The sequence below is a fragment of the Octopus bimaculoides genome, chromosome 1 (assembly GCF_001194135.2).
Source record: "Octopus bimaculoides isolate UCB-OBI-ISO-001 chromosome 1, ASM119413v2, whole genome shotgun sequence".
NCBI classification, from domain to species: domain Eukaryota; kingdom Metazoa; phylum Mollusca; class Cephalopoda; order Octopoda; family Octopodidae; genus Octopus; species Octopus bimaculoides.
In genome coordinates this window covers 158,473,928-158,487,631 of record NC_068981.1, presented here as the reverse complement: position 1 = coordinate 158,487,631, position 13,704 = coordinate 158,473,928, and the positions used below count along the sequence as shown (strand labels likewise).

At 37.4% G+C, this 13,704-nt stretch overlaps 1 protein-coding gene across 1 annotated transcript in view; it reads right to left on the bottom strand.

Moving 5' to 3' along the window:
• LOC106881001 (dynein axonemal heavy chain 3) overlaps positions 1-13,704 on the bottom strand; it is a 174,058-nt gene that overhangs the window by 126,458 nt on the left and 33,896 nt on the right. Inside the window, exons 6-12 of the mRNA XM_052972117.1 lie at positions 12,536-12,683; positions 8,890-9,031; positions 7,875-7,979; positions 7,068-7,198; positions 5,402-5,600; positions 2,895-3,101; positions 2,458-2,711 (exon numbers count right to left, since the gene is read on the bottom strand). Of these exons, the coding sequence (XP_052828077.1) occupies positions 2,458-2,711; positions 2,895-3,101; positions 5,402-5,600; positions 7,068-7,198; positions 7,875-7,979; positions 8,890-9,031; positions 12,536-12,683 (1,186 nt within the window). The remainder of the gene's footprint in view (positions 1-2,457; positions 2,712-2,894; positions 3,102-5,401; positions 5,601-7,067; positions 7,199-7,874; positions 7,980-8,889; positions 9,032-12,535; positions 12,684-13,704) is intronic.

Sequence of the window (13,704 nt, the reverse complement as noted above, 5' to 3'; positions counted from 1 at the left end):
TATATATATATAAAAGGCTCACAGATGCAGGAATACTCCCGTTCTGCTGCCAGTTATTGAAGACACAGGCCAGCAGGTGTCCAAACAAGTCTGGCATAATATAATATAATCCATAGGGGAGACCATCACGACCCGGCAACTTGTCCCCGCCACACTCCGACAATGCCTTCTCCACTTCCGTAGCTGTGATCGGCCCTTCACAGCGCTCCACCTCCCTCTGCGAGGAGTGCGGTAGACCGGCGAGGAAGTCCGTGAGGTCCTTTCTGCGTTCCAGCCCATCGCTCCCCAAAAACAGTCCGGTGAAATGTTCGTGTAAGGCCCTACACATCTCCTCAGGTTCAAATACCGTTTGCCGCTGTTGGTTCGTCAAAGACCTTAATGTGACATTATTACCACGCTGAGATTCTACCACACGAGCCCATCCAGCGGTGTTGATACCCTCTTAGCTCATTGCACGTATCTTAGCTCTTACTCTGCGGCCCTCGTGTTTAGCCTTGAGGTGATGGCTGAGCGCCATTCTCGCGGTCAACACTCGAGAAGCAGAGCCAGATCTCATTGCCTCCTCTAATGCGTTAACTAAGTTACCTTCTATACAATTTCTATTCTTTGCTAACTCTCTACAAAACCTAATTGACTCTTTTTTTGTGGCGCTTTTGAGGGCATACCATCATTTGTTGTTAAGAATGATCTCTGTCAATACCCTCATCACTAACTGTAGGCGCCTGTAGGCTTCACAGGTTAGTAGAGACTTGTTTAGCTTGCAGTAGCCGGATTCCTGTCTAGTCATACTATATACGTTCAGCTTACAGGTCACCAGTTTGTGATCACTGTAGATTTCAATGGTTAATTGTGGACAACTAGCTACACTCTTGTCCTCACTCCTAATTAATATTCTGTCTTGGTAAGATCTAGATGACCCATCGTTTCTTGACCATGTCCACTGTGGAACATCCGGGTGATCTAGTCTGTATCGATCTGAGCAGATCGTTGAGGCAAAAGCTTACCTTCCTAAAACGATTCGAGGCAGCGTAATCTACGCGTGCATCGCAGATTGCGTTGAAGTCGCCTAACGCCACTGACGTATATGACATACCCAGAAACTTTTCCAGGTTCTTGAAGAAGTCAGGCTGTCCTGTCCACCAATCCGGGGCATAGACCGCCACCAACCTGAAGGCCTTACCACAACTGAGTGTCACATCTAGGACGACCAGCCTGCCTTCCGGATCGACAAAGATTGTTCTAGTTTCTAGTTTGAGCACCTTCCTGAGTAGAACTACACCCACCTCACATCCCCCGGTTGACTTTCTCGTAGTCGTTAAGGAGCGAGACAAAGTCCTGCAGACTCCTCAGTCTGGTCTCAGTAAGAGCTATTACATCTAACCGATGTGACTCGAGATCATCTAGGAGGCAAGCTTGCTTCCAATCCGATCTCAGGTCACGCACATTTATACATCCGAAATTAAGCGAGTACATAATTGGTGCTTGCTTTTATTTTTTTTTAAATGTGTTCCGGCTGGAAAGTAGGTCCTTTCTCAACCGTTTCAGCAGTGGTTGGTGGGTTGATTGTCAGTTCTTTGTACATATTTTCAGAGAAATTTTCCACCCAAGGACCAACGTCTCTCGGGTAAGCTTTTTTTATGTAGCTATAATTTTCTCTGTATAATATGAGAAGTTCGATGTTTTCTGGAGTCTGTGTTATCTGGTGGTTTGAATGTCTTTGTCATTTCCTGTTTTGCTATCATTTAAAAAAAAAAATTGTTATTAATAGCCATTATGGCCGTGTGGGGTGGGAAGATTGGGGTCTGTATATTCTTATTATTTATTGCCCACAAGGGGCTAAACATAGAGGGGACAAACAAGGACAGACAAAGAGATTAAGTCGATTACATCGACTCCACTGCGTAGCTGGTACTTAATTTATCGACCCCGAAAGGATGAAAGGCAAAGTCGACCTCGGCGGAATTTGAACTCAGACGAAATACCGCTAAGCATTTCGTCCTGCGTGCTAACGTTTCTGCCAGCTCGCCACTTTGGTCTGTGTATTCTGTGGCTGTGTTTGTGTGGGTATGTGTTTTTGAGTGCCTGCGTGTGTTTGCGATGTTGTGTATGACTGTGTGAGTATTTGCGTGGATGTTTGGTTGGGTTGTGAATGTGCAGGTGTATCTGTGAGGGCGTGGTTTGAGCCTTTTCTTTTTCTCTTTTTTCTCCTCACGTGCTCCCACTCTGTGTCTTCTTCTGTCTGTCTCTGTAGTGTCTTTGCCGACTACGTCAGACCGCTGCTATTTATATGTAGTGGTCCCGTCTGTTTTCGTCAGAGGGTGTCATACTCTCGCCACAACAGTATGTATGTATGTATGTATGTATGTGCAGGGGCACGAATGTACACAGATACATACATTACATTCAATAAAATACTCTAACGAATACTAAAAGAAGTTCATTGTCTAAGTACATCACCTGGTTGGTCCACATGAATTTTTATTGACGACGTTTTGTATCTTCTGTTTCGTATTCAAAACTAGTTGTTCATTTTGACCGACTGATCTGATATAATTTGTTGGAAGATTCTCAACAGAATGGAACAAACAATGTTCAATACAAGGGAAATGGCTCGTACTGGTGACAATAACATCGACAATATCAGAAAGATGGTGTTGTATCACATCGAAAGACGGCTCAAATATGGTTGACACATTCGGGACATCAGTATTCTAAAAATATACAAGTCAAGGGTGAGCTATTTTCAATAAGATTTGAAATGAAATATTACTAATTAATCCTAGCAAGTTAGAATACTATAAAAAAAATTAAAAAATGAAGATTTTGAAAGTTGATGTTAGAGTAGGGTTAAGGAAAGCAAAATCTATAAAACATGCCAACAAACAAATATTTACCAGAGATATTTTTAGCACGTGCATTTTTGTAGGAAGTCCGAGTCCAGTCATAATATTGTACTCTCCACTGTAATCATTGCCATCCATATAACATTCTATCAAAGTCAACAACTCTGATAGTGAATCCTGGACACATGTTCGAAGAAGGTTCGACATCAGAGAGGCAACACTTGAGAAGAATTTGTCCATGTAATCAAGTCGACTATCCTGTGATATAAAACGATTTTCAGATATTAGTTAAGTCGTCCTTCTATCCCACTCTTCAATCACTTCACTCTTGCCTTCACTAAATTCTTTTCTCTGTTCCACGTCTCACATACCAATGTAGATACATTTCCATTTCTCCTTCAATGTCCACTTCATACCCTGCTTAAAGTCCTTAAACTTCACTTACTATTTTAAATAACTTCTTCATCACGCTATTTTCCACACATCTCTAACTCCAACTTCCACTGCAATCCTAATTCTGTACCTACCTGGATAAACATAAGTGCGTGAACGAAATTTGCTTAGTGGGTGCAAACCCAGTTTTTCTGGAGGATGTCCATAGCGTTTTCACTGAACAGAGACATTTTAGGGAGTGCACCCGAGCCTGTGTGGCTGAGATGCCAATATATAGCCGACGGCACCGTAGGTTAATCTAGAAAACATTTCCAAGAGCTGGGGTGCATACAATTAAAATGATCTTCACAAATATAGAAAGATTTGCTTGTAGTAACGAGAATTTAAGACCTGTATGCTTGTAAATTACTAATGCTGTACAATACAATAGAATATATACGTTATTTACATTATTTACATTTGACGGATAGTTATCCTCATCAGGTTAAGAGCGCGGGCTACTAACCCCATGATTCCGAGTTCGATTCCAGGCAGTGACCTGAATAATAATAATAATAATAATAATAATAATAATAAAATCGAAAAATACCTTAGGAATAAGAACCTAGGTTTCCCCAAGACACCTGATGAAGGCGGGAGAGTATACCAGCCGAAACCTTGTGTTAACAACAAACAAGATGAGGACAAATATCCGCCAAATGTAAATAATGTAAATATTGTACATAATTCCTCATCTCTTAAATATAGAACTATATTAATAGAATATATGTATAGATTTAAGCTAATACTGTATGTAATAGACAGATATCTTTCAATTGTTTTAGTCCTTGGACTGCGGTCATGCCGGGGCATTGCTTGAAAAAGTCTTATCTAAATGAATTGACTTCAGTATTTATTTTTTTATAAACTTGGTACTTATTCTATCGGTCTCTTTTTACCGAACCACTAAGTAATGGAGACATAACCACACCAACACCGGTTGTCAAACGGTGTTGAGAGACAAATACACACACACACACACACACACACACACACACACACACACATACGACAGGCTTCTTGCAGTTTCCGTCTACCAAGTTCACTTACAAAGCTTTGGTCGGCTTGAGGCTATAACAGAACACACTTACTTAAGGTGTCATGCAGTGGGACTTAAGCCAGAAGCATGTGGTTGGGAAGCAAACTTCTTAACACACAGCCACGCCAGCGCCGTTTCTTTATAAACAATATTTTCGTAGATAGATAAAGACAGATCAGACTGACTAGTTTGAACTCTGTACTGGATTTCATCAGCGACTGAATACATTCCTTAACTGTGCGAGTGATATTGCTTATATACCCATTAGTATAGGATAGACCGATTTGCATGTGTATATGTATTAAATAAATGACATGGGAACAATAAATTACATAACGAACTTCATGAGTTCTTGTTCCCTTGTCATTTATTTAATTGTTTATTACTCACTGTACCTGACTACGCTTCTTTCTGAAGCACTTGTATATTGAATTCTAATACCAGGTTATTTGTATCGCTATGCCTAAGCGAAATATTAACACACACACACATTTTTGCCTAACTTATACTGTACCACAGAATAATATATATTGCTTTTAGTGAACACTGTATGTAAGAGTCATATGCAAATACTTTTGATATAAATAAATATATTTATAGATACATACACATCCATATTCATATACATACATACATTAACACACACACACACACATACACACACACATACACACACACACACACACATACACACACACACACACACACATATATCGAATTAGCTGTCAAGAATGATTTATATATGCAAATTAGATTCTCCAATGATTTTAAGCTCTTAAATTTATAATTTATAATCAGTGTTTCTAAGTTTAAGACGTTGACGAAATCTTAACACAGGATTGAAGCGAGTTCGGTTTGAACTTTCTTTATCTGTCCACGAAAGTATTGTATATAAAGGCAAGGTGTTTACGTTTGGATATTACCCACAGTGTTGGCTAAAATCTATAAATATATTTTCAGTTTGTAATTCAGTACCATACCCACTTAATGGTGTCCTATAACAAAAAAAAAACAAAAAAAAATTTTAGATTTTGGAGGAGAGAAAGCCAAGAATTTTTCGAGGTAAAAACCTAGAAATGGTTCTTACAGTTCTGTCTTTAAGAAACCGTCCTTCTACATCTTCTCTGCGGCTATCGATGATGGAAGCACATTCTGACAACCATGTTTCTTGGAGATTTTTGGCGTTTCTTCTCACTGTTTCTTTAACGTAGATGACTAGTTGCTCGATTGTCATGGGAAGGAACTGCTTGAGAGTATCAATTGACAACAGACGGTACGTACTATACCTTAGCAGAAAATAACAGAGAAATGTCAATTGAAAGAATTTAGTGAAATCACTGAATAGATAATGTTTTTACTGGTCTGTCGCTGCGGTGGTGTGATGTAAGTAATATGAATAAATGAAGTAAGTGATGCCAATCCTACTCAAAGACATGGAATTACTTACTATATGCCGAGGTATCTCCACTAATGTATATATGTATAACAATAGATTGTTAAAATTTATCAAATACAACGGGATTAAAGAGGAACATAAAAAATAATATTGCTACAAATATTGAACAAAATGAAATATTGAACAAAATATTGAACAAAAGATAATATTGCTAGAAATATTGAACAAAAGATAATATTGCTAGAAATATTGAACAAATTATTAGAAATATTGAACAATATTGAACATATTGCTAGAAATATTGAACAATATTGAACAAAAGAGATCTCAAAATGACATAGATGTAAAAGTGAAATTAAAGTTGCATTAATGCACTAATTGGCACTGTTATATTGGCTAAGAAATAGATTGGTATGCCAGAGAGCTTGTGAGGCAGAGACGCTGAATTGAAGCCATCAAACGACATTTGATATACCTAGCTAGATTCATCTTTAGTCTCATGCAAATACTGGTTTCAAAATTCGGGATAAGGTCAGTAATTTCATGGGAGGGGTAAATCGATTACGCCGACACAGTGTCGAGCTGATACTTATTTTATCGACTCCGAAAGGATTCAAGGTAAAGTCGACCTCGGTGGAATTTGAACTCAGAACATAAAGACAGACGAAATGCAGCTAAGCATTTTGCTCGAGGTACACACGATTCCATCTGACCACCTTAATCTCATGCAAATATTAAAATTATCGCTGATTAATGGACGTTACAACATGTTTTTATTTTATTTTCTCTTAATATTTAAAAATTTCTATACATTGTTATATGGCCTAAAGAGAACCATCTCTCTCGCGGTATCGTGGTGTGTCAGTAGAGTTTGTACCTTTGGCCTCATACAAATACATTCAGCCTTTAATTTCTGAAAATATTAAAATATCGTTAATTTGTAGACGACGCAACGTGTTTTAATTTTACTTTTTCTTAATATTTTAGAAATCTCTCTACGTTGTTACATGACTTAAAGAGAACCATACCTCTTGCTATCAGTTGGGTATGTCAGTAAAGTTTCTGTCTTTTCAGAGCCATACTTTACCTACTGGCCATTACGACTACCAACCGCTTAAGATTTATTTATCGATTACTGGCAAACGTGAACTCATTATTCCTGATCATTGATGTTCTGGGGCTCTTAGGTTACAGTTTGGTGAGTCTAACTCATATATAGTAAAGTGGATGGTTTCAACAAGGAGTTTATTGATTTTATTCGATTATGTTCAGCTCATAGTTACCTCCAGGGAGTTACTTAAGTACAAAATATTGAGAAGCAAGCTAATAATATGCAACGAGCAACGATAATACTTACTTATGCTGAAAGGTGTACAAGATGGCTGTGTTGACAGGATGAGTTATAAACAGATTATACTTCAGAAAGTTTCGTGCTTCAGTGACTGAATTATGCCAAGGAAAACGTTCATGTTTCATACAACTCATAACCTTGTTGTTATTGTGAAAGACAGAGAAAAAAAGTTTCATTAAACATTTGTTATAAAACAATTTGCAAATTTTAACTTCTTTTGAAAGAATAACATTTAATGTATGACGTAGATACGCAGAATAAACATCAGAGAACTAATCTGAGAAACCAACCATACCTAAATATACTTATAATGAGAAATAACAAGAGAGAAAGAGAGAGAGTGAGGTGGAGAGAGAGGGGGAAAGGAGAGTGAGGTGGAAGGAAAGGGACAGAGAGAGAGAGAGAGAGAGAGAGAGAGAGCTGTAAATAAATAGATTTAAAAAATAGAGACAGAGATAAGTAAGTTGAGAGGTTGACAGGTTTATAGAATGATAAATAATTAGACAGACAGACAGACAGATAAACAGACAACAGACAGACAGACAGACAGACAGACAGATAGATAGATAGATGGATAGATAAATATATACATAAATGTATTGCAGTTAACTATACATTTATAAAGAGTTTGAACACAAAACATCTATAAATTCACATCACTTATACATATCCTTAACGTTACACTATGACCAAAATTACATGGAATGTATACAAGAAAATTTGATATCGTGGACAGTTTTTATGCTTTACGGAGATTCAGTTTGGTGGTCTTGTGGTCTGTGAGGATGGTTATATTAGATTATAAAAGTTTACCTGAGGCTGTATATAAACACCTAACCGAACTTGCTCTGATGGGTCCAGAAGTATGTAATCTAGAATGGCTTTCTTGATTGCTTCAATGTAATCTTCGTCAATCTCCTAGAATAAGTGTAAAAATACATAAATACAGTAAATTTGTAGATGGCTAGATGTGATTAAAGAAAATCTTCAAAGGCTCAACGTCACCTTGAAGAATGCAGAAGGGTTGGCACGGGACCGCCGGCGATGGAGAGCGATGGGAGACCTGGTCGGCTCTACACCTGTGAGAGATTAAAGAACTTGGCGAATACACGGGCAAGTTCTGAGTGAAATGTTTTGTGTGTAATAGAAGGGACATTGTCATATTTGATGGGCATATTTGTTCGAAGCATTCAGAGCTGTTTCTGCTCTTGGCCTGTGTGAATGCAAGTGGGGAACCGGATTGAATGGAAGAGAGTAGATACGTACATACATACATGATACATAAATACAAACATGCATACATGCATACATACATACGTACATACACACACGCACATACAAACATACAGATATATACACACATACATAATTTGCTATACAGACGTACAAATATGTTATACATTGTTATATGAAAGATTCCCATGTAAGATCTTTTTATGTATTGTATTGCTAATGTACATGGTGCTATACCTATATTATGCAGTTTTATATACAGAACATATTGGTTCAAATTTATATTAATTATATATATTGTTTAATATGGAACCTCAAAAGAGCACCGGGCCGAAAAAATAAAAAAAATAAAAGAAACGTTATGAATATTGAGAAACATGGTAAAGAATTTATCAAAGAGGATCATTGCTATCATTGATATAAAAATCATTTATCTGTTTTAATATCATAGAAATTTAATATAGAAACATACATATTATACAAAATGCAGTCTCTAGATGAAGTTATATAGGGTGAAAAAAACAACAACATTGAATGCAATAATTATTAAGATATGAAAATATATGAAATCTGATTAACCGTATGACACTTTTACCTTTAGGAGTTGATTGGTTAGTTTTGGAAAAGCCGTCAAAAGTGTGTCGTTACTACTAAAATGCTGTGTATGTTCGAGAAACTCTCTGGTGAGTGGAGTGATAAAATCTGAGTCAATTGCCTTCGCCATGAGATTGTAATACCTAACAAACGGAAATAATAAAAAATTATGATCAGTTAATAGTATACTCTGAGTCCTAGTGGACAAGGTTAATAACTTATGAATGAAACCAATACAGAGTTCTGGTCAAACTAATATTATGTATATGGTGATGGGGCATTCGGAGATTGTAGGCAAGGGAAAGTAAGTTATAGTGAGCAACTATCACGGAAAGGAAAGAAAACGACGTTTTGTTTAGTAATGAACCAAAACAATACGGAGTTATGATTGTAAAATATTCTGAAATAAGAGTGAAAAGATCGTAGTGGTAAAAGATACATAATTCAATGCTGTATTCCAATATATTTCAACACATATTTTGATCAAGAGATGTGCTTTCCAGGGATCAATTTCTTGTTTCTTAACTTTGGAATATAAAAATCAGTTTCTTACAAAATGTTGAACGTAAATGGATTGAAAGACAATTCTCTGTTTGTGCAAAAATAGAGTCGTTAGCTTTTCTACCTTTGGTGCAACGTATACGAAAAAATACTTTCTATTTTATCGCAGTAACTAATGTTGAAACTGAGTACAACTTATCGTTTTATCCTCAAAACGGTTTCCCATGAGCAGTCCTCTGACATGGCTGCCAGTGACGAAGCTAATAGGGGAGCATGGGAAGTGACGGAACCCACTGAGTACATTTTTCAAAATTGATGCTTTTACAACAATTTTTTTTCAAAAATCTTTAGTTTACTTGTGCGATAAAAGTCGAATCTTTTTTTTATGTTAATCGCATACCCCTGGAACAACTTTCTGGAGTCATTACTTTATTTGACCAACCTCCCGTGTTTTTGAACCATCTGCTCAATTTCCTGTGATGTGTTGGTGTCCGCTGACACCCGAAGAATCAAAACAAACCCTGACGTCATAACCTTTCGACATTGGACGACCCTGTGGAGTTTCATCCTCGATAGTTGCGTAACGTTTAATCATAATCTATGAAGTGATAATCTTATGTTTCATTACTTTATTTATCATATAACATCATTTTCACAACTGAAATTTCCATGCTATTTGAAACAAACCCCTTCAATGCAAGTAATAAGTGACAAAGTAAACGATTATCTGTAATAAAATTAATTTTGGAGCACATTTTTTCTGTCTTGGATTCATGTCTATTGAATGTCCAACTTAATTTTTCTTTTCAAATTTTGGCACAGTCAGCAATTTTATAGGAAGTGGTATTAGCAGATTATATCGACCGTAGCACTCGACTAGATCATGTTTATCGACTCTGAAAGATTGAAAAGACAAAGTGAATCTCGGTGGGACTCGAACTCAGAATATAACAAATTAAAAGAAATACCGCAAAACATATTTATTTGACGCATTGATAATTCTAGCAGCTCGATACCTACTGTTTCAAACTTTGGCACAATGCCAACAATTTTAGGGGCAGAAGGTCAGTCGATAACTTCGACCTCAGTACTTAACTGGTACTTTACTTTTTCGACCTGAAAGGATGAAATGTAAAGTTGATCCTGGCAGCGTATAAGCTCAGTACGTAAAGAACCGGAAGAAGTACGGCTAAGCATTTGTTCGACGCGCTAAAGATGCTACCAACTCACCGCATTAAACGTCTGATTTAATTGAGGCTTTGTTTTATTTCGAAAATCTTAACCTGCTTGCTTAATTATCTGTTACTGGTATGATGGGATTGCTTCAGCCATAATATCATGGGAATTTCAGTGGGGAAAATTATGTTCAATGATAAATATAAAAAAGAGCGTGAAATGATCACCAAATAGCCTTATTTACAGACTATGAAAATATTAAAGATTCTCGTGTAAAAGGCGAAATAAAGGAGTAGCTTGTGTAACAGCAATTTATAGGTACTAATTTAAGTAAGAAAAACATTCTGAGTTACTTTGGTGTAATGGATAACTCGATCGTCAGGGATTACAATTAATTCATTGTTTGAATGCGTGAATATTTTTTGTCTGAGACTAGGCTTTGCAGAGTATTTATTTCAAGGTTTATTTTATAATCGAAATTGTCAATGGTTCACTTTATCATCTATTGCTACAGTTGAGTATTCCGGGAGTTGTTTCAATCATAATAACATTCAATGATAAATGAAATATGAAAAGATCTCTCTTTAGCCTAAGATGAAATGGACAGCTCCGTGCACATTTTTTTCTGTAGTTGATTCATGCTTGTAGAGTTCTAATATAATTCAACTTCATTTTTTAATCGAAATTCATAGCCGTTTATCGCTTGCGAAAAGGATGTTTCCTAGGTTCACTAGTTTCGGTGGACGAGAAAGCTGGTTTCGTCGAAGATCTAGGTTGGGTACATACTTTGCGGAGTGTCGAAAGGCCCTCCTACTGTTCCGTCGCTCGGGTAGTGCCAGCGGTTTTGGTACCACCGCATCTTTCTATAGCAGGTTGGCAGAGGCTTGATGATAAGCAGTTAGACAGTCTGTTCCAAAGGACATTCGGGCCGGGGACTTTGGATAACTTTCAAAAATATCTGGCCTGGTAATGTTACCGAGGAGCCTTACTCGTTCGGGACAAGCTCACCAGACACGGCCAGCCTGGTCCATCGGCCTGTCCAAGATGCGAGCAGCATAGGGAAACCGTCCTGCACGCTGTTGTTCAGTATCCGGAAGTGTGGACTTATGCGGAACACCTGTTGTCGGATTTAAGAAGAGTACAGCTGTCGTCTGAGTCAATTTTAAAAATTGACCCGCCGGATTTCCCCACGAAAGAAAGTAAGAATTGCTTTCTCGTAGTAGTAACAATTGCGAAAGAGGCGATATGGAAGACGAGAATGAAAGGAATGGCGACAGGCAACTTTATCTCCGGTCTCGGGTTGGTGAGATTCTTCACCTTTCACCCGAAAAAGGAAGTGAGGCTTGAGAGAAGATGCCTGTCGGAGAGGATGTTTAAAGACAGGTGGATGCGTGTAGCGAGGATGCTGGGTGTGAAAGACTCCTCGTGAACGTGCCATAAGGCTGAACAAAAAAGTACCGGTAGCAGAACAGGGCTCGTGGGGTCGAAGCGTAACCTGTTTTTCTATCTCATTGTGCATGTGTAATGTTGTCTTTTGTATTGTATTTCATACGACTGCAATTCATCCGATTTTATTGTAAACGTTTATAAATTTTTATTATTATTTGTGTGTCTGACCCCAATCAGTCTGTGCTGTCCTCTTTATGTTGGCTCCTTGTGGGCAATAAAGAAACAAATTCATAGCCGTTTATTTCATCATCTATTATATTCTCTTTTTTCCCCCCAAACTCCTGGAGACAATTCTGGATTTGTATTTTTTGCTTTGTTTTCTCTATTGCGAAGTATACACTTTAGTATATTGACTTGGTGAGTCTTTCACACACCACTATTTATTTCTTGTCGGCAACTCAATAATTTATTCTTCTCCTGCGCAAAAATCACTTTGTAAAGAAATGTTTATAATATTCCGAGGTATGCTAAAATTTATCAAAAGATAGTTTCACCGCTTAACTCGCTGAGCTTTTACTTACCTGGTCAGATCTGTCCCGATAGGTGTGCCAGACCGAGGCAAGCCCTCGCTCAAATAATTTTTGGAGTAAAATTGAACATCTAATATTCGTTTTTCGAATTCACTATATTCTCTTTTCTGAACTGAGTGACTACTGTTTACTGATGATTCTAAAATATGAAATGAAAATTCATGATTTCTCTTCTGGTCTCTAGAAGATACATTTACGAGGAAGGCTATAATTGACTAATATCTGTCATTACGGAACTAGTTAGTTATTTTATTGGCAAAAGTGGGCTGTAATGCAAAGTGATTTCCACCAGAATTTAAAATCAAGACGTTGGAGGAAAGACTAAGCACTCACAAACATTTCGTTGTTACTGATATTCTTTAGTGTCAGATCAGCTCTGATCGAAGGCGTTCAAACTGTGACTATCCCGTCTTTTACTTACTCATGATGTATCCACGAATATATTATCTTTTTTTAAAGTTCGATAGAGTGTGATCTGAAGGCGACAACTAGCTTCTAATTCCTGTCAATTGTAGCATCAAGAATGCACAGTCATTATAAATAAGTCTATATACAGTACTTAGTTGTGAAGGCATATGGTTTAGTGGTTAGCATTTGGGCCCACGATCATTAGGTCTCAGGCTTGTTGTGTTCTTGAGCATGGTATTTCATTTCAAGTTGCTGGTGCAACCTGCCCCTTCTCCCCCATCTCTCTCACTGTCCAATTGTCATATCCTCGATGTTCCGTTGGATCAAAAGTGGGAGAGGCGAGACAGTGCCTATGGCTTCTCGCAACTATACAAGCAACAAATAAAGAAAGCATGATACATGCTATCAAGTCATATCCGTTGCCGACTGACGGCTGTGGTTAGTATATTGTTAGTAAGTGGTCAAGTATCAGAATCGACTGAGTTTAGGCTGCTTGCCTATCAACCTAAGTTCAACCTATTCTGCTATTACTTTTGGATTGCATCCCTGACAGAAAAACTGCTTTAGTCTCATTCACATTAACTTAAGCCTTCAATCTTTCGATCATCAGACTGCATATTCTATCTTGATATTATGATGTTTAAATTATTTCTAAGTTGTTATGAGGCTCTACAGAGTCTTTCTGAATTTCTATTGTTAAGTATTCATACACACATGTATATATATATATATATATATATATATATATATAT